The 25,699-nt window shown below is 39.2% G+C and overlaps 4 protein-coding genes across 8 annotated transcripts in view; 2 read left to right on the forward strand and 2 right to left on the reverse strand.

Annotated features, from left to right (window-relative positions):
• The first annotated feature begins 129 nt into the window (after positions 1-129).
• LOC105249423 lies at positions 130-3,027 on the forward strand. Of its 2 annotated transcripts, none has more exons than XM_011254872.3 (3): positions 130-408; positions 1,665-1,840; positions 2,064-3,027. In XM_011254872.3, the coding sequence occupies exons 2-3, from the start codon at positions 1,762-1,764 to the stop codon at positions 2,600-2,602; spliced, it is 618 nt and encodes a 205-aa protein (XP_011253174.1). In that variant the 5' UTR covers positions 130-408; positions 1,665-1,761; the 3' UTR covers positions 2,603-3,027. The 2 variants fall into 2 exon arrangements, with proteins under 2 accessions (XP_011253174.1, XP_011253175.1); XM_011254873.3 differs by lacking the exon at positions 130-408 and adding an exon at positions 1,442-1,534.
• Positions 3,028-3,117: 90 nt separating this feature from the next.
• LOC105249422 (alkaline phosphatase) lies at positions 3,118-7,215 on the reverse strand. The gene is made up of 8 exons (XM_020026982.2): positions 6,842-7,215; positions 6,259-6,461; positions 5,959-6,151; positions 4,593-4,756; positions 4,161-4,508; positions 3,900-4,098; positions 3,620-3,841; positions 3,118-3,480 (listed from the first exon to the last, which is right to left on the reverse strand). The coding sequence occupies exons 1-8, from the start codon at positions 6,912-6,914 to the stop codon at positions 3,305-3,307; spliced, it is 1,578 nt and encodes a 525-aa protein (XP_019882541.1). The 5' UTR covers positions 6,915-7,215; the 3' UTR covers positions 3,118-3,304.
• Positions 7,216-7,281: 66 nt separating this feature from the next.
• Positions 7,282-25,699, reverse strand: part of LOC105249418 (vicilin-like seed storage protein At2g18540) — a 74,583-nt gene continuing 56,165 nt past the window's right edge. For all 4 annotated transcript variants that reach the window (XM_011254859.3, XM_025415071.1, XM_011254858.3 and 1 more), the window contains 7 exons: positions 15,616-15,678; positions 14,215-14,282; positions 13,875-13,989; positions 13,127-13,295; positions 12,890-13,032; positions 12,609-12,727; positions 7,282-12,529 (listed from right to left, as the gene is read on the reverse strand). In XM_011254859.3, the coding sequence (XP_011253161.1) occupies positions 12,187-12,529; positions 12,609-12,727; positions 12,890-13,032; positions 13,127-13,295; positions 13,875-13,989; positions 14,215-14,282; positions 15,616-15,678 (1,020 nt within the window). In that variant the 3' untranslated portion in view covers positions 7,282-12,186. The remainder of the gene's footprint in view (positions 12,530-12,608; positions 12,728-12,889; positions 13,033-13,126; positions 13,296-13,874; positions 13,990-14,214; positions 14,283-15,615; positions 15,679-25,699) is intronic.
• On the forward strand, positions 21,564-24,222 carry LOC112639879 (putative endothelial lipase). Its single transcript, XM_025415078.1, has 3 exons — positions 21,564-22,135; positions 22,335-22,578; positions 22,692-24,222. Exons 1-3 carry the CDS (start codon positions 21,884-21,886, stop codon positions 22,928-22,930), a joined length of 735 nt encoding a protein of 244 aa, XP_025270863.1. The 5' UTR covers positions 21,564-21,883; the 3' UTR covers positions 22,931-24,222.

Below are 25,699 nucleotides of genomic sequence, written 5' to 3' on the forward strand. Positions count from 1 at the left end.
GAGCCAATCTAACGTTAGCTCCAACGGAAGTCGCTGGTCGGATTGGTTCGGCGATGATTCACGTTCCTAATCATGGTCGGAGTCGATGGAGGTGGATGGTGGTGGCTGGTAGTTGTTAGTCGAGACACCAGCGGAGCCGGTTTAGTAGCTGAGCGAACATCGAGACGCAAGCATACCCAGCACTCGAGTTCTTCCAGCCGGGTGTGTTGCATTATCGATCGCTAACGTTCGTTGAAAAAGCGATGCGAAGAATGGGCATATTTCCCATAATGGGCAAGTTTCCCATCATCTTCAATCTCTACAAGAAGTACAGTTAGTTCGTAGTCTATAATCGCTTGTACGAGACAAGCTGAACCTTTCTGTGGCCAAGCGTCCTTCAGTCCATCAGTGACAGCTGTAAACATTGAGGTGAGCGGTTTAATGCATGCGTTTCGACAAAACGAATTGCAGAGACCTTGGCTTTTATATTCGTTCCATTAGGGCAATTCATATCATTCTATTCAACAATAATCATTGAAATGGACTCGAGCGAAATTTTACTTTTAATTTTAGGTATTATTTACAACGCTAGGATAAGTGTTTAACATATCATGGATTCTTTAATCAATACTAAGCATCGTATACATATATATCTGAGCATATCGTGATTATTATTCAAAAAATTATAAGCTCTGAAAAAAAATATTTGCCACTTTACTTGGCATCAAGTTCAAATTTTATTATCTATTTTTTTATTCAGTAATAGTTAATTATTTATATTGTAATTTATTTGACATTTACAATTTATTGCATTTTGATAAGTAATTTATGTTATTTAAAAACAGCATTTAATTTTCTTTTATATTTTTCGATAAATGATTCAGTTCCTAGAAAAATAACGATATAACAATTTCCAACGCTTAATCATCCTAGTTTATGATACTGTCGCATTTAGTCAGTGAATAACAAGTCACTTGTATTAATTTTGTAAAAATACAAAAATATATGAAGTTTAAACAGCATCGACAATCACTTTCTCTTTAAAATGAAATTTTTTTTAAAATTCTTGACCAACGATTGCAAATAAAAAAATCTTTTAATTCAATAAAATATTTTTAATAATGCACTAATATATTACATTAATTTATACTTTGTAACGAATAAAATGGCACTAATTTTTTATAAATTTTAATTAATTAATATTAAACAATTATTTTTCAATTAATTTGTCAATTTTATTGACATTAGTTTGTGTGCAAAATTAAAAAATGAAAGGTTATTACAGATTATGAGACGTAAATTATTTAGAACTTTAAAACCGGTTTATAAAACGCAGTTTCCAGAATAAGAAAAAGAAATTTGCAATCGAGTAAAACTGTATTTTGAATAATGCTGAACTACGTGAAATTTATGTGATGAATTTTAATCTCGGGTCGACAAGGCTATCGTATCTTTTCTTTTATAACGCAACTTTGACGTAAACGAACGACGAGGATAGTTTCAGTACTGACTGAAACTCTCATTCATCTTCAAGAATTCTTGTCATTAAAGATCGGTAATTACCTGTATTTCTCATCATAGTTAATTTCGTATATTTGTTTTAATATTTGGTCTCTTGCAATTGTCCGTGAAAGTTTATATATTCATAAATTAATTATTACTAACTATTTATACTTCTTTTTCAGCTAATTCATTATTGAGTATATTTCCTAAAGGAAGATTATTTTGAGGATCGTTCAGATTACAAAGCAAACGCACTCGTCGAAAATCGTGTCGCAGATTATGTCGGGAATCATGGAGAAAAAAGATGTGCTACAAAGGAAACCGACTCTGGCCAGACGAGTATCCGATATGTTTAAGGGTAAATATACAAGATTTCAAGTTTATCATTTCTTTTCGTTAACTCTAACTCTTTCTATATTTACATGTTAAAACACGCTTATCATCAAACAATTATGAGCAAATTTATTTTCTAAACTGGAGATACATCTGCTCAACTAATATCTCATCCAGTTTATCGTCAGCACGAATGATAATAAACGCGTCATGTCGTCCATGCTGATTATAAGTGTTTCTCTCTTCAGATGGAAACTACAGCGGTCCACCGATGCTATTCCGACACGCATCGATGCAAAAGATCCGCCATTGCTGCCAGAATATGAATCTGCTGCCGTATCTCCTCTACTCCTTCGATAACTCCAAGTCGCATCCGCTAGTGCGTAAAGTACACGTCAGCCTCAGCCATTTTCTCCGCGAGATCACCATCAGTCTCCTCATCGCGTATGAAAATCTACGCCAACTGCGCGAAATTCACGTCGAGGATCAAGACAAAAGGATCAAGACAATCGCGAAGCCTGACGATTTCACTAAACTCACCGCTAGCCTCGGAGGATTCGAAAAGCCGAAACGCAAACCGCATCCTCTGTTCCTAGTCGCAGCAGTGTATCTCGTGCCATTACTGTTAGGCTTCCAGATGCTGGCCCTCTGCAGCTTGACGATCTTCGGCAAGTACACGCCCGGCTTCATCTTCCTGATGACGTCGATGCTCTTCCTCGGCGGCATCGCGCTCAAGGTATTGCTACACGAGTCCGCGTTGCACAACGAGAGGAAAAAAGTACAGTGATCCCACGTCTCATCGCTATTTAAAGAACTGAGAGAATCCGGAGTTTTGTCTGAGTGTTCGACAAATGTTCGCGTAATCCGACAATTTTGTCTCCCATTTATTTTTTTAAGATTTCTTTTTTGACGCAATATTTAATCATTGATTTTTACATCGGTACTCTCTTCTTTTTTTATATAGTATCAACGCTATTAAATAGGATTCACGAAGGAGACACATCCTTGACAGGCTTAAGTACAATTACATTACTTAATTGCAATAACGTATTTAAGTAAAAACATAATCTTAATCTCCTTCTCAAGTAGCCTTGAAGGAACACGTGCATTCTTGGATTTTTTATAAGATAAACATCGCAAGTAGTACTTTTGCATCCTACGTAGCATAAGACTGAGAGTTGTTTTTAACGTATATATTTGTAAATAATAAAACGTGCGAGTGAGAATGTATACGGTAGATTTGCAAAATTGCTCAAGCAAGGAGTTCAACGGAATACGTTTATGTAGAAACTCGGAACTATGTCCGTTGAAAGTTAGTCTGTGATGGAGTGGAGAACAAGTGATACATCTCGCGGACACTTGCAATACCACTTAATTATTGTTATGTAAATTGAGAATACCACATATCAGTGTGTATACTTATATTATGGATATATCATTTCTTACGAAAATAAAACTGATAATCCGCTTTTAATAGATATTTATAGGTTTATTTGTATGCGATTAAAATCCACGAGATTAGACCATATAAAATAATCACGTTTAGACGGCGAATATGCGATATCGCGGCGCTATTAAAATATTCGCCGACATTTGCTGCATATGCGATCACGTGCGCCACATAATTCTGCTCGTGCACGCTGTGAAAAAGATGGGCGTGCGGGCCTGAAGAAGAAAAAGATGACATTTTTTAAATGATATGATTTAGAATTCCAAGTCTTGTTTCGCATCGAGAGCTTTCTAAGAGCGAAGCCACTTAACTGCGCTCTTATATTTCATGATATCTAATTAGAGCGATGTATACCTATAGCGTACACAGCCACGTCTCCACCGCCATGATAAGCTTCGTCCGATATGATTGTGGCTTGTTGGCTGTAAGTAAAATCCGTAGTATTGAATTTGGAAGGATCGATCCTCACAGCTTGACTATCATTATTCACCGTGTAAGCAAAGTTGTTTGGGCCGCCCGTGCTGTAAGACAACTTTGTGTACGGTATTCCATCGTATCTAGATTTCTGAGCGATTTCTGAAATGATTTCTCATGAGAACGAGAAGGAATGGGGGATCTTTAATCTCGATCTTACCCAGGATGGACGAACCGCGAGGACTATATCCGTTAAAGTTCATCGAGTGCGTGTGATCGCTAGTTACTATCACGAGGGTGTCCTCCGTGTCGATCATTCTAAGAGTGGCGTTGACGGCGTCCGAGAACCGGATGGTTTCCAGCAGAGCTTGAGCAGCGTGGCCGCGATGATGGGCAAAGTCAATCATTCCGCCCTCGACCTTAAAGAATCGCACGATCATATTTGGATTTTCCCGGACGATAAGACTAGCATGCGAGATACCATTAAGAAATATCCTTGTTTGGACTTTTGTAAAATTCGTAATGCCGTCACTGTCATCTCTTCCAGGCTCGGTTGTCCCTTCGGACCTCGTTCGCGCTTCCAGTCCATCTCGATGTGACCATTGGCGAAAATACCGAGTAAATAATCCACTTTATCGATATCGAGCCGAGACAGTTCCTCATTATTTTGAACAACGCTGTAAGCTAAATCTCTACTGGACTTGTCCCGTATCCATTCGGTGATGAGATCACGACCGTCTTGTCTGTAGCAAGCCCAGGAATCTATCGGATCAAATTCGCTGGCGCTCACATTGGACTTTAGCATTTGTCTTCCACCGCCCATAATCACCTATCAGAGAAGTTCAATGTCATATCAAATCCGTCTTGTATAATCATCGCCCGGAACAAAGTACATGAGTAATTTTTTGTTTACTCGAATGTTTTTTCCGGGTTCATCCTCTACTAACTGTCTGGCGATATCTTTACAGTTGGCAGCGTTTTCAGGCATTTTGGATTCGCACTCCCATCTGCGATTCGCACAGTGCGCATAAAGCGGTGCCGGAGTCGCATGAGTCACTCTGGTAGTCGTGACGAAACCTGCAGTTAATTATTTTTCACGAATTAGGAAATTATTTAATTATTATTCAAATATACGAAGAAAAATCCGATTCATTTTATTTATTCGAAAACAAAATTTTAACTTTTACTTGAAAATTTTTAAAAATAATTGCCAACTAACGTATTCATATAGCACAGAACATCTTAGTTATATTATGTAATAATTTTACAAGCTGCAACGCAATATTATAGAGAAACGTTATAGAAATACATAACTGTAATATTTCATCAGAAAATCACAGTGACATTCCAGAAAAATTAGAAAAATGCAAAAATGCAATAATTTATAATCATTAGTTTGTTTATCGTTATGTGATATGCCAGTTATCTCGTATATTTATATTTCAGACAAAAAATTACATAAAAAACAGGTTAGCAACAAATTAAAAGTATATTGATTATTCTTATCTTCATTTAATTTTTAATACAATTTCAATACAGCAATTCAAATTTATATATTGAATTAATGATTTCGACCAGACAGATAAATATCCAAAAGAGTGAAAATCATTCGTTTATTATTTACTCAAGATATAAAATAGAGTTTAATTTTCATATATTATAAATAAAATTTTGAATTGTACAAATTAAATTATTCAAATCCAATTATTTTATTGTTTAATTAATTAAATTATTAACTTATTCTCATCATACATAAAGTAATATCTGTAACTGTACTGTATATATAAGGCAATTTAGGAAATATATAAATATTAAGAAAAAAGCAACTGTATATATAACTGCATTTTTATAAATACATTTGCAATAATGCATTGCATTATTACAAGTATGTTATATTGGAAGATTACTGTAATTACATTGCATTACATAACATCCAGTACAGTGCAGAACCTTTCAATTACATTGCAGCAAGATTGCAATCGTACATTAGTGTAATTGAAAGATTGTTGTTATGCGGGATGTAATACTGATAAAGTGAATATTTTAATGTTACTGCAATTTTGCAACAACATTGCAAAAATATTTCGCAATGTAACATTCCATTGTTACATTGAAATATCTGTATTGTTCCCGCAAACTTTTTATGCCGGGTATAATAATTTTGATTAAAATTGAGAGGGCAAAAGCAGGAGGAGAAAGATCGCAAAAACATCTTATTCCAAGTAATTTTGAAACAGCTTCACGCGATAGACTTTCTGGCCTGAACCTTTGAATCTGACCTGTCGCTTTATCGGCAGCCTGCGCCCACGCTAAAAATGAATCGACGTGATAATTTGCATTCAAACTCGCCCGGCAATTTCCCAACTGCACGTTGGCGTCCACTCCAACGACCTCGAAATTCGTTTTGACTCCTCCAAAGAGAGCGGTAGCGGTAGATGCCGAGTCTGGGATTTGTCTGTCCACGTTGTACGTCTGCGTTACCAGCAAAGGATACATTCGAACACGTGAAAATCTTAAACGTGCAAAACATGAGTTTGATTTGAGATACGAATCACGTCTAATGAAAACCTCATCGAGACCTTCAATATCCCGATATGGGGAAAATGTTCCCATGCGAGTCTACTGGTCTCGCCGCCATGATAAATTCTGCTAGCTGTTATGGTATCCGGACTCATCCCGTCCCCGACGAAGAGGATCACATTTTTCGCTTTTTTCGTATTCCAATGGTACGAGAGGGATTCTTCTAGTTCTTTATTGGCCAACCGATGCCAGTGTCGACTGTCTGCGTCAGAATCGACGATACATCAGTCGCGTTCCTTATTTGAGAGTTATCATTTGCGCAAACATGGTAACCAATTAAAAATAAATGTTAATCCATTCAGAAATAAGTTTCGTATTTTTTCAAGTGCCAAGAAGAAACGATTAGCTTATTATTAGTCTAATCATCGACAAAGCAAAGAAATATTTATTATCACTATTGCTTATCGCTTAAAAGTTCTCTATATACTGTGTAGCTTAGAATCAAGGCCAATCGTATAGATTAAAGCTAAATGAATGCGATTATATCATAGTTCATTTGAACTATATGAATCTTGTCTCGTGATGATTATAATAATACTTGATATAAAAGTTTTTATACATGATATATGATGACTCAAGTACCTTCTATTCCAGCTACGCTCAGGATTTCCACAAAATATGTATACACGATAAAATAGATGATATAATGTTTCATTTTTTCTATTATTAACAAACTTTACACTCTGGAGAAATGCAGTAAAACTTGAGGAAAATGCACACACTGTAGAATAAAGAGATACGTGCGTATATATACGTCCTCTGCTGGGATATGATATGAATTATGACGACAAAAGCTATCTCAAACGATAACAAGAGAGCTCTTTGAAACATTGATTATGCTGTATTGCGAAGAAACCGAGCTCGAGAAGGAGAAACATCACGTCATGCGATTTAGATTGGCATACGGTAACTCAGCATTCATAAGACGAGTACGCGTGTATTACTTGTCGCGCGAAAGTCCCAATTGCGTTGCTTGGGAGAAGGTAAAAGGATGAAAATGAGAAAAATAATTCCAATTCAGCTAACATTGATCGTAACGTTTTATTTGATTTGTTGTTTATATCTATTATCTTTTTCTTACAGATCGCAAAACATATCGCGTAATATAATCTCTTGTAAGTTTCGTTTCTTTTCCCATTATCTGTTTAGTCCTTGAACAAAACTACTAAAAATAGACTCGATAAAATCAACTGCTCAAGCTTTTTTTTTTAAATATCTCTCGTCTTATTTGTCAAGCGCGAGTCGATGAGATCCGAGATGCGGTCGAAGATATATTGTACACATTCGAGAAGAGAAAAGAAGGCACGTCGCCCTCTGAAAATTTCTAAGAAGCTCGCAGCAGATGAACCGAAAATGCTACTCATCCTCTAGCTCGGATAGCGCTTATATCCGCTACGATATATAAACATTCCGTTACTAATATTAAGTATCGATTTGCCGCGTATTTCGACGCGCTTGGAATGTGACGAGCGTCAATCGAGGAATCGAGGAGCGTAAAATTGCCATGAATTTATCTCTACGTTACTTCCGCATCCAATGGCACGTTTGGCCGATGGACAAATTTTGATTTTATACAACTATCGCTCCTTGATGTTCCTCGCGTTGACAGTCTCTCAGATCGTACGATGTCTTGATTTCGAGGAAAGAAATTATCGCGAAGAGATTTAGGAAGAGAAATGAAATGGTACAGCTGGCTTTTCGAACAGAAGGCAACATGTAGCTTCGTCTACAATCTTCTTCCGGCTAACATAAAAGTCTTCGATATTTTCTGTAAAAGATGGAAACGCGCGCGGGATTTTCATTCCAAGTTGTTAGAACTCGAACGCGACAATTGTCATCTCATCCATTGTACGGGATAAGGATCGCGATGTCGATATCGGCCTAATATAAACTCGTCTACAAATTCTGCCTTATATAATAAAGTATACGATAAAGTCGTTCTCGTTACGTCTAATCGTGATATACGCGTTTCGTATTATCGCACAGACGAGACGCGATCGTCCCTCTTTGTCCGCACACTTTTGTCCTCCCCTTAGCTCGAATATTATTGCCAACGATTACGCTATACCTCGCATCTTTTTGCCTCTCCATCGTTAATCCTCGACTATCGTAATGAGATTCTTAACTAGCCCGATTTTTCTTCAATACGCATTCTCTTTTCTAAACGAACGAAGAGAGATGTGCTTGACATTTCTTTTAATTGTATTTATATTATTAATGCAGGCTGATTAAGTTGTTTAATTTCTGTAGATTAAATTAGTTTCTCTCTCACGATAATTATACGTTTTCCAGATTCGAATTACGATAGTCGAAGATTGATTGCGAGCGTTAACAAATCATGCAGGTTGAAGAGATTCGCGCCACGCGCGAGGTCCGTCCGACGAAACCCTCGCTTCCCGCGCTTTTGTCCGGATGCATCCGGACGTAGGCATTTCCCGTTGGCGTGACTTTGAGAAATCAAATCGATTTTACCGCCACGAAGGCCGGCCGGCCATCATCGCCAGTATCGCGAGCCCAACGTCGTAACGTTGCACGATGTGCTCGATAAAATTGACTTGACAGGTGGCAGAGGATGGCCTCGCGCTTTTTTCGCCGCGCTCCCTCCGTTTCCGCCGGGATCCGAGAAAGTCTCGCACTCGTATATGAGCCCGCAAGGAAAATTTTCTAGATCCTAGAATGATGCTCGATATGACGATGATCGTCCTCGATTCCAGTTTCTAAAAATTTTTCTATTTTTGTGTTCCAAATCCTCGAAAATTTGTCCACAATCTTGAGAATTTAAATCAAATTTATTCATACGTCTTTACAATGTTTTTATGCATATCTTCGAATATACCTTCTCTTGTGTGTATCTTCAAGATGCTTTTAATCGAGGGTCCACATCGATCATACGCTTCTTTTTGATTAAGTATGCCGTACATGTGGGGCTCGTCACAGTTGGGATCGAGTATAATAATTGACGGTTTAACGTTACACGCTAATTAGTGGCATTGTCGAATTAACCTCATTGTGATTGTATTTAATCACTTTATTATTCCGATACTCGCTGGTATAGAAAGTCGGAAATTGGGTCGTCTTAGTAAGCAATGAGGTTTAAACGAGAAAGCCAATTAAAATTCACTAATTACTACTGATATGTGTACGATCGTTTTTTAATATACACATAGAGTCCAATTCTTTTCGAATGCTTCCGCATTCGTTTATATTTTTCACGACAACGCTGATTCCTACTTTCATTGTCTCTACTTGATTTCTAAATTGTCGAACCATACCACGAATTTTTGAAAGAATGAGATACATTAAATTTTTAACTTTGCCTCTCGTATGTGACAGAAGATATTGCGGGAATTCTTAAATAAACATGACTTTGTCCTCTACTGTTGCATAATTTTAATTATACTTAATATCACAATTTTAGGAACTGAAACTTGTACAGAGGTATGGCTCGCGGAGATTCTACGAGATTTCTACCGTATATTTTTCTATCGTAGCTTCTTAAAACACCGTCCGATATTTGATTATCTTTCGTTTGTATTAAAATTGTGCATCGAGCTCGATCCCACAGAGCGAATGAACGAAAGGACAAGAAATGGTATTTGAGACTTTCTCACCCGTCTTGCTATATCATAACATGACAGCTTATGGCTGCCGAAAGATTTCACGCTCGCTTGCGCTTTCTTCCGGTTACAAAAGAAGTATTGTCATTATTATCAAACCGTCATCGCTATTAAATGCATCGCTGAAAATAACATTGAATTTCCTGTCGGCAAAGTTGTCGCCGTCATCTCTAACTGATAGATTTTCGCTTCGAACTACTTTCCTATTCGCTGATCTTTTTGATATCGAGACTTGCGCAAAGTTAATCTTGACGTGTAGACTTATAAAAAAATTGCTTTTGATTTTTGGCTGCTTACAGGAGACTCGCAAGGCAATAGACAATCAAGATTAGGGGTAAAATTTAAGGTCGAAAACTTTTGCGTATCACGTGTATATATATATATATATATATATATATATATATATATATATATGTATGCGTGTGTGTGGGTGGGTGTAGGCGTGGATGTGGGTGTATGTGTGTGTGTGCGCGTGTGTATATTTATCTGTATATGTGTCGATGACACAGGGGTTTTTGTCGTTAAAGCTATCAGCGCGTAATTGTTATGTAACTTGCATTCTTAAAATTCTGAGGAATCTATTGAACGTCGTAGAGCATAGCAATTTCATAATTAATTGCTTAATTCGTTTAGGTAATAATCGCTCATGAATTGTCGAGCGAGGAAAAAGGGCCGAACCGAGGGTGATCGATAACAAGAGTTTCTATGAGCCTACGAATTCACGAACAGTAACGAGACACGCGCTGCGTTTCAAAAATTTTTTCTGCTCTCTGTGTATCTATTTTTAAATAATTATATATATTTTATATATATATATATATTTATAAATGTGTGTATATTGTACTATATAAGACTATCTCGTTATTTTAGGTATATACCCTCTCGTACATTTTAACAAATCGATCTTATTAGGCTACCCTCGTACGCAACTTGTACGACTTTGCTCGCGGCACGAAAGTTGTTCGCGTCTCTTCGCTTGTGAAATTCTGCAGGTGTATTTACAATATACGATAGATGACGGGGGAGTATTTGATTGTGAAGTGCAAAGTGGGAAGCGAAGAGAAATGCTTGCGACTTCCTTCTCTTTTGATCCAGTGGCAAAATTTCGGGGAAAGAAGGCTAGAAATTTTCACGTTGCATTTTCTTTGAAAACTCCAAAAGTCAATTACTGCATTTTTTTATGTGTTATTTCAAAAGCATATCATTTTGTACGTAAATCTTTCTTATAGAGTCGCCGTTGAAGAAAAATTTGATTTATATTTTGCAAGCACTTTGCCCTCCGCGCGATTTCTCTAAACCGTTAAGATGAAATGTCGGAGCATGGTGCAAATGAAAAAAATCGAGAGTGTTTTTTCTTCCTTTTCCTAATTTCGTAGTCGATGACTGGTCTAAATTGACTGGAGGAACGGGATTATCGATTATCTCTCGAATTGGCGGTAGGCGATTAAACGTCGCGACGAAGATGCTCGTCGCGCAAGCGAATCAACTGGAAACTTGAATGAACTTTATATACGGTGATTTTTATAATCGTAGAGATCGCGTCTGCGCGACGTCTGTATTAACTCTAAGATTTTGTCGACTGTCGAAAACTGAGTGAAAAATCTCATGGCAGATTTTGGCAGAATGTGATTCAAGCAAGTTTCAAAAGATGAAGTACGATTCGGAATAATTCGAAAGAACCGACAGGAGTAATAAGATTGAAAATAATTCGCTTGGATTTTCTAAATTATGGCGCTATGCTCGAGTTTTTCCTATCGATAATAATATTAGTCCGCGATAACTCGATATGACGGGTTACTAAGTTTGGCCGCTTCTAGATTTTTGTTTAGGTATACTTCTTCTCGCCGCCTTCTTGCGAGCCTACGAGATGACGAGTAGCTTGGGACGAGTTGCGGATTGTTCGAGACAATTCCTCGCCGGCAGTTGTCGGGATCCCCATTTAAGCAAGCCGAGCAAGCCGAATGAATATACCGGATGACCTACCTCGGATTTATTAACACCGACACGATCTCTATAATCGTGCCGAGTGCTCGCTTCTCGGAGAACCGCTTTCGCGCTAGGCCATATTCATTAGTTGATAGCTGGCTGCTGGAATTTTCAAGAGACGACGTCCTTTACGAGGAGCGCCACTTAACATTTGCAATTACATCACGAACATCCGCGACCCATCCCGCGCACGCTATCGATCCTATGCGGCTACGGAATACCCGGAAATCACCGTTATTCGTCGAAGACTCTTCAGGTATGCCCGTACGTCGCAACGATCGATCTCTCATCTCGAGATCTCTGCGCGATTACCACCGGAGAACCCTACTTCTCGTCCCTCAGGAGGGCCTCTTCGGCTTCCTTCCGCCGTGCCTTGGCTTCCTTCTTCGCCCTCTTCTTCTCCTCTTTCGCCAGCTTCTTCGCCTCCTTCTGCCTGGTCTTTTCCGCCTTCTCCTCCTCCTTTTGTCGCGCCTTCTCCGCCTTCTCCCGCTCCTTCTCCCGTTCCTTCTCCTTCTTCGATTTCTGAACCTCCTGGACCACCGACATTTTCGACGTCGACGCCGGCCGCTTCGATGCGGCGCGGCCGCACGACGATGCCGACGACGTCGACGTTGTGACCCTCGGGCTCGGTGACGTTTCCAGCTGCGTCACGATCTTTTGAGCACATCTGCGAACGTAGGTCGGACACGGTATTACGACCACGTTCCTGTCGACGAGTGCGATCGAATCGAGAATCACGAAACTACCTGATTCTAGTAGAGGCCTTGCCAGCGCGATAGTCCCTCTGGAACTCCTTGATTGGCGGCAATCGACGCTCCCGGATCTCCTCCTCCTCGGTGATTTGTTGAACCGGATCCTGGTATTCCTATTAATTTCAACAGGTAAATCGTACATGTATTGCAAGTCCTCTTCTCCGAGACTGAGAGAATCATCGAAAAGAGTTATTCTCAAATTGTGATACTTGTCTAATGTTAATCTAGGCGATCCCAAATGTTTTTTACATTGAATATTACGACACGCTGCTAACCTGAATTCGCATTTTCATCGACTGCGTCTGGGAACGTCTGAGACTGGCGCCTGTGGGCTGCCGTACCCTCGTAGGTTTGCCGAGAGCGGAACTTCCGGTGCTATGCGCGGACGAGGAAGTTGCCGAAGAGACGGAAGACACTCCTACACGAGTGAATTCAGAGAGTTAAGCTTATCTTTATAATGCTTCGACGCGATAACGTAGACTGCAATTTTCCCCGAGCTTCAAACTACGAACCAGAAATGGAGGACGAACCGCTGGCCATCGAGTATAGAGAGGCGGAGGCTGGTACGCTTCCGGTTCCCCATCTGCCACCGGGACCGGATACGCCGGCGGTTACACCCGTGCCCATGTTGTACTCTGATGCGCTTTGAGGCAGTACCCAGGATTTGCCCGACATCGAATACTATAAATGAAAACAGAGGCCAATCGATCGCCCGAGAGAGATGTATTTGCAGCGGTTACGATGATTAGCATATGGAATCGCGATTGTTGCGTCATATAAATGGAGAACGGGCTAAATATAGACGTGATATACAGGTGTCATTAATTCTTATATTTAACAATTAATCAGCAAACATACGTTAATTATTTTTAATTGCAATATTTCAATCGAACGCATCACGAGAGGCGTTTGAAGGACAAATATTTTGGGCAATTTCGATTTTGGCGAAAATTGTCTTTAAATAGCAACAAGGTACCTCGCATTACACGGTAGCCGAATTGCCTGCAAAGGCACCGTCCGAGCTTTGAAAATCCGCTCCAATTAGCAACACTTTCGTCGCGATCACGTCAGCAACGTGAAATTTATTGACGACACGAAATGTGTACACAAAGAGAACGATGTTAAAACGAATTTCGCGGAGGAAGCTTTCTAAAGCGAGCGGAAAATGTTAAACGAGCGGGAGAGCGTAATCGTCATATATCCGCGTCCGAAAGCGAGAAGAGATGCTCGTTTAAGATCAAACGCGCAATCTGCACTTACGTCACGCGGAATGAGAGTCTGCTTCAGCCGTAGGATCTTCGCTCTGCATATAACGCATCTCAGCGGCAAGAGCCTCTGAGACACCGCCATTTGTATCGTCTTGACGAAGCAGCGTCTGCAGACGAAACGTAAAGTTAACGTAAAACGAGAGGGAGAGATGTCGTAATTAGAGATACTGTCTTGAAAGGACAGCTCCTTGTTAAGCATAATATGTCACTGCCACGCTGGTATGTGCAAAATAACTAACCGTCGAGCTTTTCAATGTCGCAAGAGAAATGAAGGAAATACTAGAGTGCGGAAAAAGAGAGACACGAAGAAATATATAAGCTTCTTTGCTCACCTGCACACCACTCGATGCCCACACGGCGCTGTTTGCATCGTCGCCCTCGCGTTCACGCATATGACGCACTGGGAAAAAAAAGGCGGGACGATTTAACGATATTATAAGTGGAAGTTTGATTGGCAACCCCATGAATAGTATCGAAAGGAAAAAAGAAAACAAATCGATGAGAAATAAAGAGATACAACCGCTTTTATTCGTATGCTCACCGTGAAACGTGACTCTCGCTTTATTTGCATAGTTCTTACGCTCTTGCACGTGTAACGTTATTAAATCCCGAGCTACAACGGGATCGTTGTTTAGCGATCAGGACGGCCGCGATATTGGTTGCCGTAATCGACGTAACGTCATTAGACGTCACTTTAATCGAAATATTAATAGCCCGAGTCCGGGAGGGTGGGCGAACACGTCAGGAGTCGAAGGGTTGCGACCGCCACTTTGTCGTCGACGTCGTCGTCGGTTAATCGACTTTTGCGACCGATTGGGCGGCCAATTCGTTCGGAAATTGCGACTCTTCCAAACGGCCGGTCATATTTTGCGCGATACAGTGCTCTGTTATCGTCAGTTTCTTTATCGTGACAGCCTAACAGTTTCAACCTGGTGCAACGAAGCGAAGAGATACGCGGCGTCTCTAGCAGAGAATTTACGTATTACGTGTTTCACGCTAAGGCCAAAGTACATGTATTTCTATCGGACTTGATAATTTAAAAGAGATACTAGATTAGAAAAGATTGGGAAAGAAAGAGACGCAGACATTTTATTTATTTTTAACGTTATTTTTTTACGTTTATTTTTAACGCATGTTCTTGCATATTGACTATTTGCACGATACGTTTCAGGAAAATAGTTACGAATGTTTCAAGGAATGTAATCAGGCCACACAGTTGGAGTTACGCGTTATTTGCAAAGCGAATAATTTTCATTAACCTTCTTTTATTCAAACTAATTATCCGATTTGTATTTACGTAAGAATGAAAACTCTTTTGCTTCTCGCAATTTGATGTAATCAATAGAAAAGTATGTGTTTTCTTCTAACTAATTTCAATTGCTTTTTTTTCTATATCTGTTAAAATAATTTTATTTCGTCGTCAGTAATCGAGGTCACTTGTCAACGAAATTATCGTCATTCAGGCAATAATTCTCAAACAGTCAAATTAACTTGAGCAAGTTTTTAAAAAAAGCATAAAATATTTAGCGAAAAAAGAGTAGCAATCGTATAGGATGATTAGTTAACCGCAAAAACCCGTTAATTTCTTTTTTCGTGATTAAATTCGTGACAGGCTTGAGCGATTACTGAGAAAGAAAATTTTGCCATTTTGCTTTATTTCATCATTTGATTCATATTTGTATTTGTAACGCTTTAATATATGTCGCATTTTTACTGTCACTTTCGATTCTTACCTCATCCTCCTGCGAAGATGCCAATTCCGGTTCGTTCTCCTCCAGTTTCGTCAGTAACTTGTCCTGGAAACAAAAAATTAAAGGCTCTTTTATCAAATGTTTAATTTTTGTATAAATATATTGAATTTAATTTCCCTTTAATGGAACGAAACAGTTACTAAAACATACTCGCTGAAACGAAAGGAGATTTATTAGAGAAACAACATGAGAGAAGATCTTCCTCGAAATACATCCTCTTATGCTCTACATTTAACGACGTGTGAAGTTGTTTGTTGTACGAATTCCGGAAGCGAGGTTATTAAATAATTTTTTTTTACCGTAATCATTCTTGCCTGGAGCGATTCTTGTACTATCACAATTATATACGAAAAGAAAAAGAGTGGAAAGTAGATCATGATGCCCGCGTTATGCTCGCTAGAGAGATGAGGGTATGCGAACTCTACAAAATGATCAGCTGGAATCGTTTCCCGCTAGTTTCCTCTCGAATCCGACGTACATAAGACGATACCGTAACGGGCTCTCCGCGGTGCAGAGAGCGTCATTCGAGGTTTTCGGACGCTCGACAATGGTCCCGTCCTTCCTCGTGCCTATTCTCTGTAATTTGTACATCTTCCGAAGAGGTAAATTGCGCGACAGTGCACAATCGCTCGACAATCCTCCCAATTACCGCGAGTGCCAATCGTTTTCGCAAAGTGGACCATAAATCGCGAAAAGTGTGCGATAATTGACGGTTTATGTGACTTTAATGTATTAGCGTTATGTCCGGTTTTACACAACCGGACGAAAAGCATCTCATTCATTTATAGAAACAGGGAAGTAACTTAAATTTGTATAAATATTATTAATTTATATTTTATCATTGTTGTTTTAATATCGTAAGAATTAAAAATTACAACAAATAAACAGGAATATTAAATTTTTGATTTTTTAAAGTAGCCTCTCCGATTCAATCTGCGGATCTTAATTCAAGATCTATTGTGGGATGAATTCAATAAAAATGAAACCTATATATCAAGAATAATTGGAAATACTTGCAAATACGCTGGAATCAAATATTAGTAGCAAATTTAAAATTGTTGTTATTTAATATAATTATTACTTTTACGATATTAAAGCGTAAAATAATAGTAATCTGATAACATTTATGTTTTCATTAAAATAACGATCGCTGTTTCCATAAGTGATGCGATACTTTTGACCGATATATTGTATGCATGTGTACACAATTATCGATACACACATATATAACAGTCTAATTTTATTCAAAGGAAAAAATTAGTGGTGTCATGAATATTATATCGGTGTTTTTACGTATTAACCTAGTGGAGAAACTGTTAATCGCCAACGAACTAAAACTAGATCATACAGTCACTCGCGAAATCTCGACGAAGTCGGTGCATAAACGTATTAAATATAGTTCCGTTTCATACAATAGTAAACAACCGTGATTCACAAAATGTCGACGAATAACAAGAGTGAGAAAAATAACCGGTACCAGTTAGCGGTGTGATAAATGATTCGTTAGACAAGGAACGAAACCTGGGCAAATGTGCGAAGCGTAACGGGAGCGCTTTATTTTCGCGACGATTAATTTCGGAAGCGAGTAAAATCGTGCTAAACTCTTCTTAGAAGTTCAAACCAATTTATTCTAACAAACCGCGATTCATCAGACAGAATGTAAATACGTCATTTAAATTGTAAATAAGGACATGCTTCATCAAACTTGCTCGTCGATCATTCATTATCGTTAATTATCCGGAATCCAGTTATTTCTCCTCTATCGATGTAGCTTTTCCATTCAAAGAGATTGTAAATAGATTGACTTGGATATATAAGAAATGAGGTAATCGGAACGCATTCTTTACAAAAAAACGGGATTCACGTGTCTGTACGGCTCGATAAATTCCTAATATGAGAGCACACATGGTATGCGGCGATTTCTTGACGAGCCTTCTACGAAATTCAAGTGCGGGCCTTTTTACATAACATCGATCGGTCATTCGTCATCCGGTGTAACCGGTACAAGAATGAGAGACAGTTACGTTGCTTTTACGTTCAAACCATCATCGAGCAGTTCCAGCGACCCGGATTAAAGTGACAATTCAATAGCGATTCACCGCAAAATCGTGAAAAAGTTTATCGAACCTTAGATGCGGAACAGAAGTAGTTGTAATAAGCATCTTTTTCTTCGCGATCATCATTATATGAGCGATCTAAAGTAATTCTTATTTTGTTAGAAAAATGTTTAATTATTATTTAATAATTGCACATTGTTAGTTAATAATTGTTTTTAAGAAATTAGAATGGAGCAGATGAAATTTAATAAAAATGAAAAATTTAAATTTCATCTATTCTTTCATTCTAATGTCTAAAAGACAATTGTTTACGCCACCTTTGCACAATCAAAATACGGTATTTTATGCTTTCGATCGCAGTCGCAAAAAAATCCCGCTCTCTCAATGCAGCGTCATCAGACCGTAAATCATGACACGGCGCGCGTTGCTAATGCCGATTACGCTAATAATGAAAAAATACGGACAGCTCCTTATAACGGTTGTAATACCAAGCACAACATGCGCAATGACCGGCAAGTCTGAGAGATCTCTCGGTATTACATCCCGTTCGTTCAATAATCCTCTCACCTGCCGGCCGTCCGTTGGAAGAGACAAGATTTTTTAGATCGCAAACTTACACGACAGATTCGATCGTGTTGGTAATCTACTCCGTGTGACATAATCGAATAATTGTCTTCGCGGTGAAATGCTTCGAGCGAAAAAGCACCGCGATTATCGCGGTGAAAGTGTAATAAAGCGCGACCTATTTTCACGCGAGATGCTGCTTGACAAAGTGTATAATTGTCCAATTGCGCAATTGTAAAGTAGGAATACGAAGTCGTAAGCCGAGATTATGTCATTTAACTTTCGCGCAAACAATCGTAACAATTTGTTTTATCATTTATTTAATTGTCCGGCTACGTCGCGCGTTAAACTCGCTCGACGTTTGCCGATAGTCGTGACAGCCTTTCAAGCCTCTCTCGAACGTTTCGTACTTCCGACGAAAATATAAATTACTCACAGAAACGTTTTCGACGGGAAATAATTAAAGCTCACGCACGATATACATACTTGTTTCCATACAAAAGCCGTTCGACGCGTTGCTCGAAGGTTTAAGGGGCGCGCGAACAAGCTCGACGGCCACTTAACCACGTATACGTACGTTTTCAGCTTAATTGCGACCGGGCACGACATCGCGTCTGGTTGCCAAAGTAGATGAAACGGTAGATTATTTCTTCCTCGCGTCTTCTGGAAATTGCCATTTGTCCTTACGAATTGATTAAGTCATCGGGAGACGATTGTCCGACTTGTCAGAAGCAACGTTCTGGACCGTCGAACGCTAATCGTTTCGGAGACTATCGTGCAGAAAAAAGGCGGCTCGTGCGACGGGACGGAAATTAACGTAGTTGGTAAAAAAATATTCCATTGTGCTCTCGCGTGTTTTGCGAAAAATCGAGCAGCGTTCCTGGGCAAGTAAAGGGGGATTCCTCGCTAAGGTATCGCGCACCGTCGATCTCCGCCGGCGGCGCAACACGCGACATAACGTGACCATCGTCAGGTTCAATGACGACGACCGCGGCGATTGGTCGAGGCCGGCCGTCGTCGTCGTAGGCATTATGCACCACGTTTAATACATCGGTGAAAATGCAAAGCGCGAGTCATTTCGGCCATTTGATTTTATTGTACCTTGCGCGCCAAGCGTGGTATCTCTGAAATGGATTCTCGACTCTGCCTGGTTCGAAGATGGAAAGAGCTAATTTTACTGAATTCAATTTTCGCTTGTTTTATTCGCGATTCTTCGATTATAAACTTTTGTGTATTATTATTGTATAAACGCGAGATGAAAAATTGATCCGATTCAGATTTTGCTAAAATTATGATTTTTTACTTTCTCTTGTTATCAGCGGATTCTTTGCTGCATCTGACTATACTTCCCGCCGGCACGTGTTTCTATTGCTGTCCCATCGAGTTAAATCGGGACGTCCAATTTTACTTGTATACCAGGTACACAGATTGTTCGTGAGTATAAATCACCCGCCGTACTTCTATAAAATGTTTAGTATAATTTATTATTCTCTCGGCTTTTAATTCTAGAACAAACAAACCTGTCAAACGAACGGATATTTCAGAGTTTTTGTTTTAATTACAAAAAATTACTAGGAGCTTTTATTTGAATATTTAGTTGAATTTTCTCAAGATGATTAGACAAAATAATTATGCTAATTTATTTTTCATCAACCCCATTCTAATTTCAAAGTTTTAGTATATATATCTAAATATTTCAAAACCTGTCAAAATGATAAATTTAATATTTTCATGCTTCATCAAAATTTATTGGAAATTTATTAGAAATTTGATAGCACGCAACCATTAGAGAACGAATAAAATGAAATATGACAATGTAGAAATTATTTTTTATAGAATACGAAGCGAAATTTTTCAAAGAAATATTATATGTATTTTTTTATAAGTAAGCTAAAGTGAGAGAGATATGATATCATATTTTGCATGACTCGTTTATAACAAATATCAATTGATATGGTATTTCGATAACATTTCGGAAAAATCGCATTTTTATTGTTGCCTTTTAAAATTCATGCCATAATATTAACGCTTATCGTATGGTATATTTATTTTTAGGTATATATTCTTTAGTATAAAATAATTTTATATAATTTGATCTAATTTTGTTTTAAAACATATTTAGGTAACAATTTCTAGAATATAATAATGGTAATTGAAAATATATATACAGTATCATTGCAAAAAATATATTTCTCTATCTTTTTACTTTTTATATAACAAAATTAGATAATTATAAAAAGAGTGAAAAACACCAAATTACTGGAAATAATATATTATAATATATAAATATACCCAATAGTTTTATATTTTAATAAAAAAAGTATAAAAATTTAAAAAATGTTTGTAAGTGAAAGCATTAAAAAAATGGAAAATGATAACAAATATCCGCCAAATTTACAAATGTGGCATTCAACGCTGATTGCTCTAGCATTAATATTATCAAAAGACTAAGAGATCTAATTAATCAAACGTTTTCGTTAATCCATTAGCTCATCAAAAAGCTATTCGCGTAACTAATTAATTAAATTTCTAATACTGGAATCTCTGATTAATGGGAATGAAAGATGATCTTTCAGTACCCCATAAGTCAACGAGCCCACCATCGACCGTATTAAATTTCACAAATTTTGCTCATAGCTACATTTTTATTGCGTTTCGCATTAATCCACGGCAGGCGAAATCCAACGTATCCATCTGTCCTGGACCCCACCAATGTCGCAACATTGTGGAGGAGTAACTTCAACGTTAAACACCCGACTATCGTTTACATTCACGGATACAGCGACAGCACTTCAGGAAAGGGGCCCATCGCTATACGAAACGGTATACATCTTTATAAATAACCAGTTAAAATCGACAAGCATGCCGTGCCGCTGCAGAGCGATCGATTGCAAGAAAGGCGTTCGCATAAATGCATAAAGGGGAGAGCATTCTGTCAAGCTCGTCAACTTCGAGATGCATAGAAAAAGTTTGATCTCCTTCTTGCCAATGTGAAAAATAAAGGTTGAACAATTTCCAACAAGTGTTTTTCTATCGAAACGCGATCCACTTTATCGTATCTCATTCAACTTTGATCATGATGAATATGCGACAGACGTTATTAACGTTTCTTGTAGGCGTGCGTGATATTGCACGATACATATCCGTTCTGAATATTAAAATAGCTTGTTAGAAGTTACCGCGATACTTTCGTTTCCTTTTCCACTCATAGATTTCGGTGAGTAAGTGGGCTGGATCCATTACTAACTACGTGGATATCCTGTCCAAGACCTAAAAAAGTTCTGTTAGGAGAATAGTGAGGGTGAAATAATAGCGCTAGCATAGTTTGCAGACGATAAATTGCGAATCTCTTTCCGCTTTTCAAACTCACGATCAAATTCAATTTTCCGTTGTTCCGAAGAAGGCAGCTTTATATTTACTTGTTCGTTCTGAAAGAAAGCCTCATTCTCCGCTTGATGATGCTCTTTCAAATTCCTATGCACGCGACTCTGACATTATTGTCAAGTCAAGAACAAACCGTTCCGCGGTTAATTTCGTTTATGTCATGTGAATCATTCGTGTTCCCTACATTTTTGAAATTAAAAATAATTTAAAAAAGATTCCAAAAAAATTTACAATCATATTCAATTATGGTCTCTGTTTCAGCGTACCTTCGTCATGGGCATTATAACGTGATATTGATAAACTGGGCGAAATTGGCGGTATTACCGTGGTACATAACGGCAGTAAAAAATACCAGAATCATCGGCCGTTACTTAGCTCACGTGATGAGATGGCTCGAGGCGCAGAAAGCCGTTTCCTTATCAAAAATTCATGTGATCGGCTTCAGCTTGGGAGCGGAGGCTGCCGGTTTTATGGGGAAGGCCCTGGCGCCACGGAAGGTAAGGCGTATATCGTAAGGTCCGCTAATAACGATCGTCAGCCACAGCGCATTGCACATTCCCTCGGCTAATCGAAGGCCGCATTATCGGAACCACATTAGTGCCGGGACTTTCGCATCGGGAGGCGCGATATCGACGCGACCGACAGACCGTATATACGTATCAGGTATGCTATACGTTGAGAGAAACGCGTTTTTAGATAGGCAGAATCACCGGATTGGACCCGGCTTATCCGTTGTACATGGACACCGGGGAGGAGGGTCACTTGACGTGGGCCGACGCCGCGTTCGTCGACGTCATTCACACTGACGGTGGTAATTTCGGATTCCCTCAACCGCTCGGCCACGTCGATTTTTACCCCAACGGCGGCAGCAGACGACAGCCTGGCTGCGATTTAAAGAACCTCCTTCGCATGAGCTTCCGGAAAATCATAAATCAATACAGTGAGTTTCGACACACATTGCTTTCTTCCCTATATATTTTCATTGGTTCTATTTTCATCTCTTGCCAAATAAACTTGTGCTCGTCAACCTCAGTTTTGACATTTTCTGCCTAGTCACCTGCGGACACAATCGAGCCTGGCGTTACTACGCGGAATCAATCGACAACCCCTACGGATTTCCCGCGAGTCGATGCCCAAGGTGGCGACCGGGGATTTTTGCGAACTGCTTGTGGAAACCCGAGGCTCACATGGGCTTCGCGATCGACCCCAAGTGTCGGGGAAAGTTTTATTTGAGCACAAACGCGCACGCACCGTACGCCAAGAATTTGACAGCCTATAGATTTGGCAAATGACGACCAACGTGCGATGATCCTGGATTTGGATGAACCAAGTTACTCGTTAGGAGGCGAGACGATTCTTCCGCCAAGAAATTTTCGTCTTGGGAAAAGTTTGAGAAGGAGGATATTAAGAGGATCTTGGGATAACGTTTTAGAAATAACGTGTTTTGCGGTAAAAATGTTTGTATTTCCACCGTTTTCATTGTAAACAATGAATCCACGAGTCAATTAATTTTGCTCCCTTCTTCGAGGGATCGCCAAAGTTGATGAAAGTTTCCTCCCTTCTCTAGAAAATAAACAATGTTTGCGATGGAACGCGACGATAGTAACCGACATCGAAAAGCTCGAATCGAATTGCGACAAGTCGAAGAGGAACTCGTGCCAGTCGCTTTTAATGTCAGCCACTGCGATCTCATACCAGATATAAGAGTACATTGTTTACGACGTTTACCGTTCCAACTCTACCCTTAATTGTCAACGATATACGAATAATAGTTGCACGACACGACTATAAAGTTACATAACACGTAACAGGAAAAGTACGTGACTAAAACTCTGTAAGCGATATGTGACTTTGCATGAGTTTGAGAAGACTTTTACGTGAAAAATGGTATGTTGATAACAAGCTCAGATTATAAAAACATGCAGAATTTAACTGGTATCATTAATCTTGTGTCTTTTTTTAACACGGCTTTTACGGTAAAAAGTTAAACAAAACTCTCTCTAATACATCATGAAAATGATTTGTCAATCGATTAATCGATTAGACGTGTTAATCGACTAAATAGATTTGTCAATGTTTCATATTGCTTCACGTCTTTTAAGAACGACATGGATTTTCCGTGATAGAGAAATAAAATCATAAAATATGTAAAGTAGAACGTCGAAATAAGAAAGCTAATAATCAGAGAACCCGCGAGTTTCGTGCTATTTCCGATGCACCCCACCTTCGGGATATGTAAATTTCAAGGCTGAGGTACTTTATTATTTTCCATTTTGGAGAATCGATAGATCAATCTCTGGTACCACGTGCTTTCATATTAAAAATTACAAATGACAGCTTGGAGGAATACAAACGAGAGCAACTACGCGTGTTGAAAATATTAAAGAAGATCAGCCAGAGATCATCTACATCTTCGCTGCTGCTCTTATTCTGTCATTCTACGAAATACGAGATGTTCTTCTCCTCATCAAATATCGTTTATGATTAAATTAGTCTACCATAAGTTTGTCTCAAGAATTTTCTCTTCGTCTCTTAGAGACGAACGCAGCTCGGTCGTCCTTTTCCGGAAGTTCGGCTTCGCGAAACTCGTTCGACACTTTGTGAAACTTGTCGACCAAACTTGAGTATCGAGACAGCCAAATTGCACGAAGAAATTTCGTCCATCAGCGTTTTCAACGCTCGTTAAACTAAAACAACTTCTCCCGGGGTAACTTTTGTCTCGAATGTCTCGCACGGAAAGCTCTTCGAAAGAAAATGATCCTTTTAATTATCACGCGTTATTAAATTCGATCGAAAGTTACAAGCGTGTTCTCTTTGAAGAGAATTCTCCTCGAAGAGCGCCAGCGATTTTGCTTACTTATGTAAACTGCGGAAAATGCCATGGTATTTGCGAGGAAACAACAACAGCGGCGAAAAAAAACTGTAGACAGAACAATATAATATATTCACCGGTCGGAATGCAATTTCAGGATCGATAGAATGATTTATGTACAACAGAAACATTCTCTCTGACTCATCTTCAAGATAGCACCGTGACCTTTCACGATCGTGTACTGTTCGATCTCGGAATACATTTCGCGTAGGACAAAGAATGGAACAAGGAATGAGAATGAAAATAAAATCAGACGCATGTAAAGCGACGAAACTTCGCATATTCTTCTCGAAAAGAACGAGACAATCCTCTCTCTCAGGAAAGATTCTTCAAGAAGGATCGACAGGATGGAGATTCACGATACATCTCGGAATCACGAACGAGACATGCGGAAAGTCCATAGAGTATCTAGCCGGCGGTCAATCAACCCGGCGTGCACACTGAAAAATTCAGTACAACGGGCGGGTCGATAAGAATCCAATGGCCAGGGTTATAGATGACCCTAGTCTTGAAAGAGCACGTTACGCGAAAGGCCTAAGACGGCCCTCGCAGTCTACGCTTCAGCACGTTCTACGTATTCCGGTGTTGGTCTCTCTCTCTCTCTTTTTCTCTATCGAAGAGAGGGACTCCCTCGAGTATCGTTACCGGCTATATTCTCCCCTTATAACATGTACACTTCGTCCCAGGTTTCCGCAGTATTTCCTTCCATCATCTCCTCCATCATCGCTCAAAATTCTCCCTCTTCCGAAGACAATCTTTTCGCAGCGAAACGAAAAAAAATTTCGTTCGCTTTAGGAATTTTAATATTTATTAACTTTGTGTTTTCTTTACAAATCTTTCGCCTTCTTGAACAATCTCGAAATTTATGCGAGATTCGTCTTCGTTAAGAGACGACGAGGTGAAGCTACGGTCTCTCTCTCGCGGTTATCGTCGCGAATCGATGAAACGAAGCAACGTCGGCAGTTTCCGCGCTTTGCTAAAATCGCTGCCGCGATATCGACTATTTGATCCTTGCATCGTCGGGTGCATTGTCCTCCGCGGAAATGAGAAACGAAACACGAAACGTACCACCACCACCCATCATCATCGCCGCCACCGTCGCCGTCGTCGTCAGCCTCGCGGCGTCGTGGATATCGATCCCGCTTTGTTCTCGTTGTTGAGGAGGTTACAAAACATGTTAGACTAGGGC

This window comes from Camponotus floridanus, unplaced genomic scaffold, assembly GCF_003227725.1.
Source record: "Camponotus floridanus strain SB8 unplaced genomic scaffold, Cflo_v7.5 scaffold96, whole genome shotgun sequence".
Taxonomy (NCBI): Eukaryota; Metazoa; Arthropoda; class Insecta; order Hymenoptera; family Formicidae; genus Camponotus; species Camponotus floridanus.

Excerpts from the sequence above, each read along its gene's own strand:
- LOC105249423 (XM_011254872.3), top strand. The coding sequence starts at position 1,762 with ATGTCGGGAATCATGGAGAAAAAAGATGTGCTACAAAGGAAACCGACT. Across the intron at positions 1,841-2,063 it reads AGTATCCGATATGTTTAAGG|ATGGAAACTACAGCGGTCCA; the intron begins GTAAATATACAA and ends TTCTCTCTTCAG.
- LOC105249422 (XM_020026982.2), bottom strand. The coding sequence starts at position 6,914 with ATGAAACATTATATCATCTATTTTATCGTGTATACATATTTTGTGGAA. Across the intron at positions 6,462-6,841 it reads GAGCGTAGCTGGAATAGAAG|ACAGTCGACACTGGCATCGG; the intron begins GTACTTGAGTCA and ends ATTCTGACGCAG. Across the intron at positions 4,509-4,592 it reads AACCCGGAAAAAACATTCGA|GTGATTATGGGCGGTGGAAG; the intron begins GTAAACAAAAAA and ends CTTCTCTGATAG.
- LOC112639879 (XM_025415078.1), top strand. The coding sequence starts at position 21,884 with ATGGTCTCTGTTTCAGCGTACCTTCGTCATGGGCATTATAACGTGATA. Across the intron at positions 22,136-22,334 it reads AGGCCCTGGCGCCACGGAAG|ATAGGCAGAATCACCGGATT; the intron begins GTAAGGCGTATA and ends ACGCGTTTTTAG. Across the intron at positions 22,579-22,691 it reads GAAAATCATAAATCAATACA|TCACCTGCGGACACAATCGA; the intron begins GTGAGTTTCGAC and ends TTTTCTGCCTAG.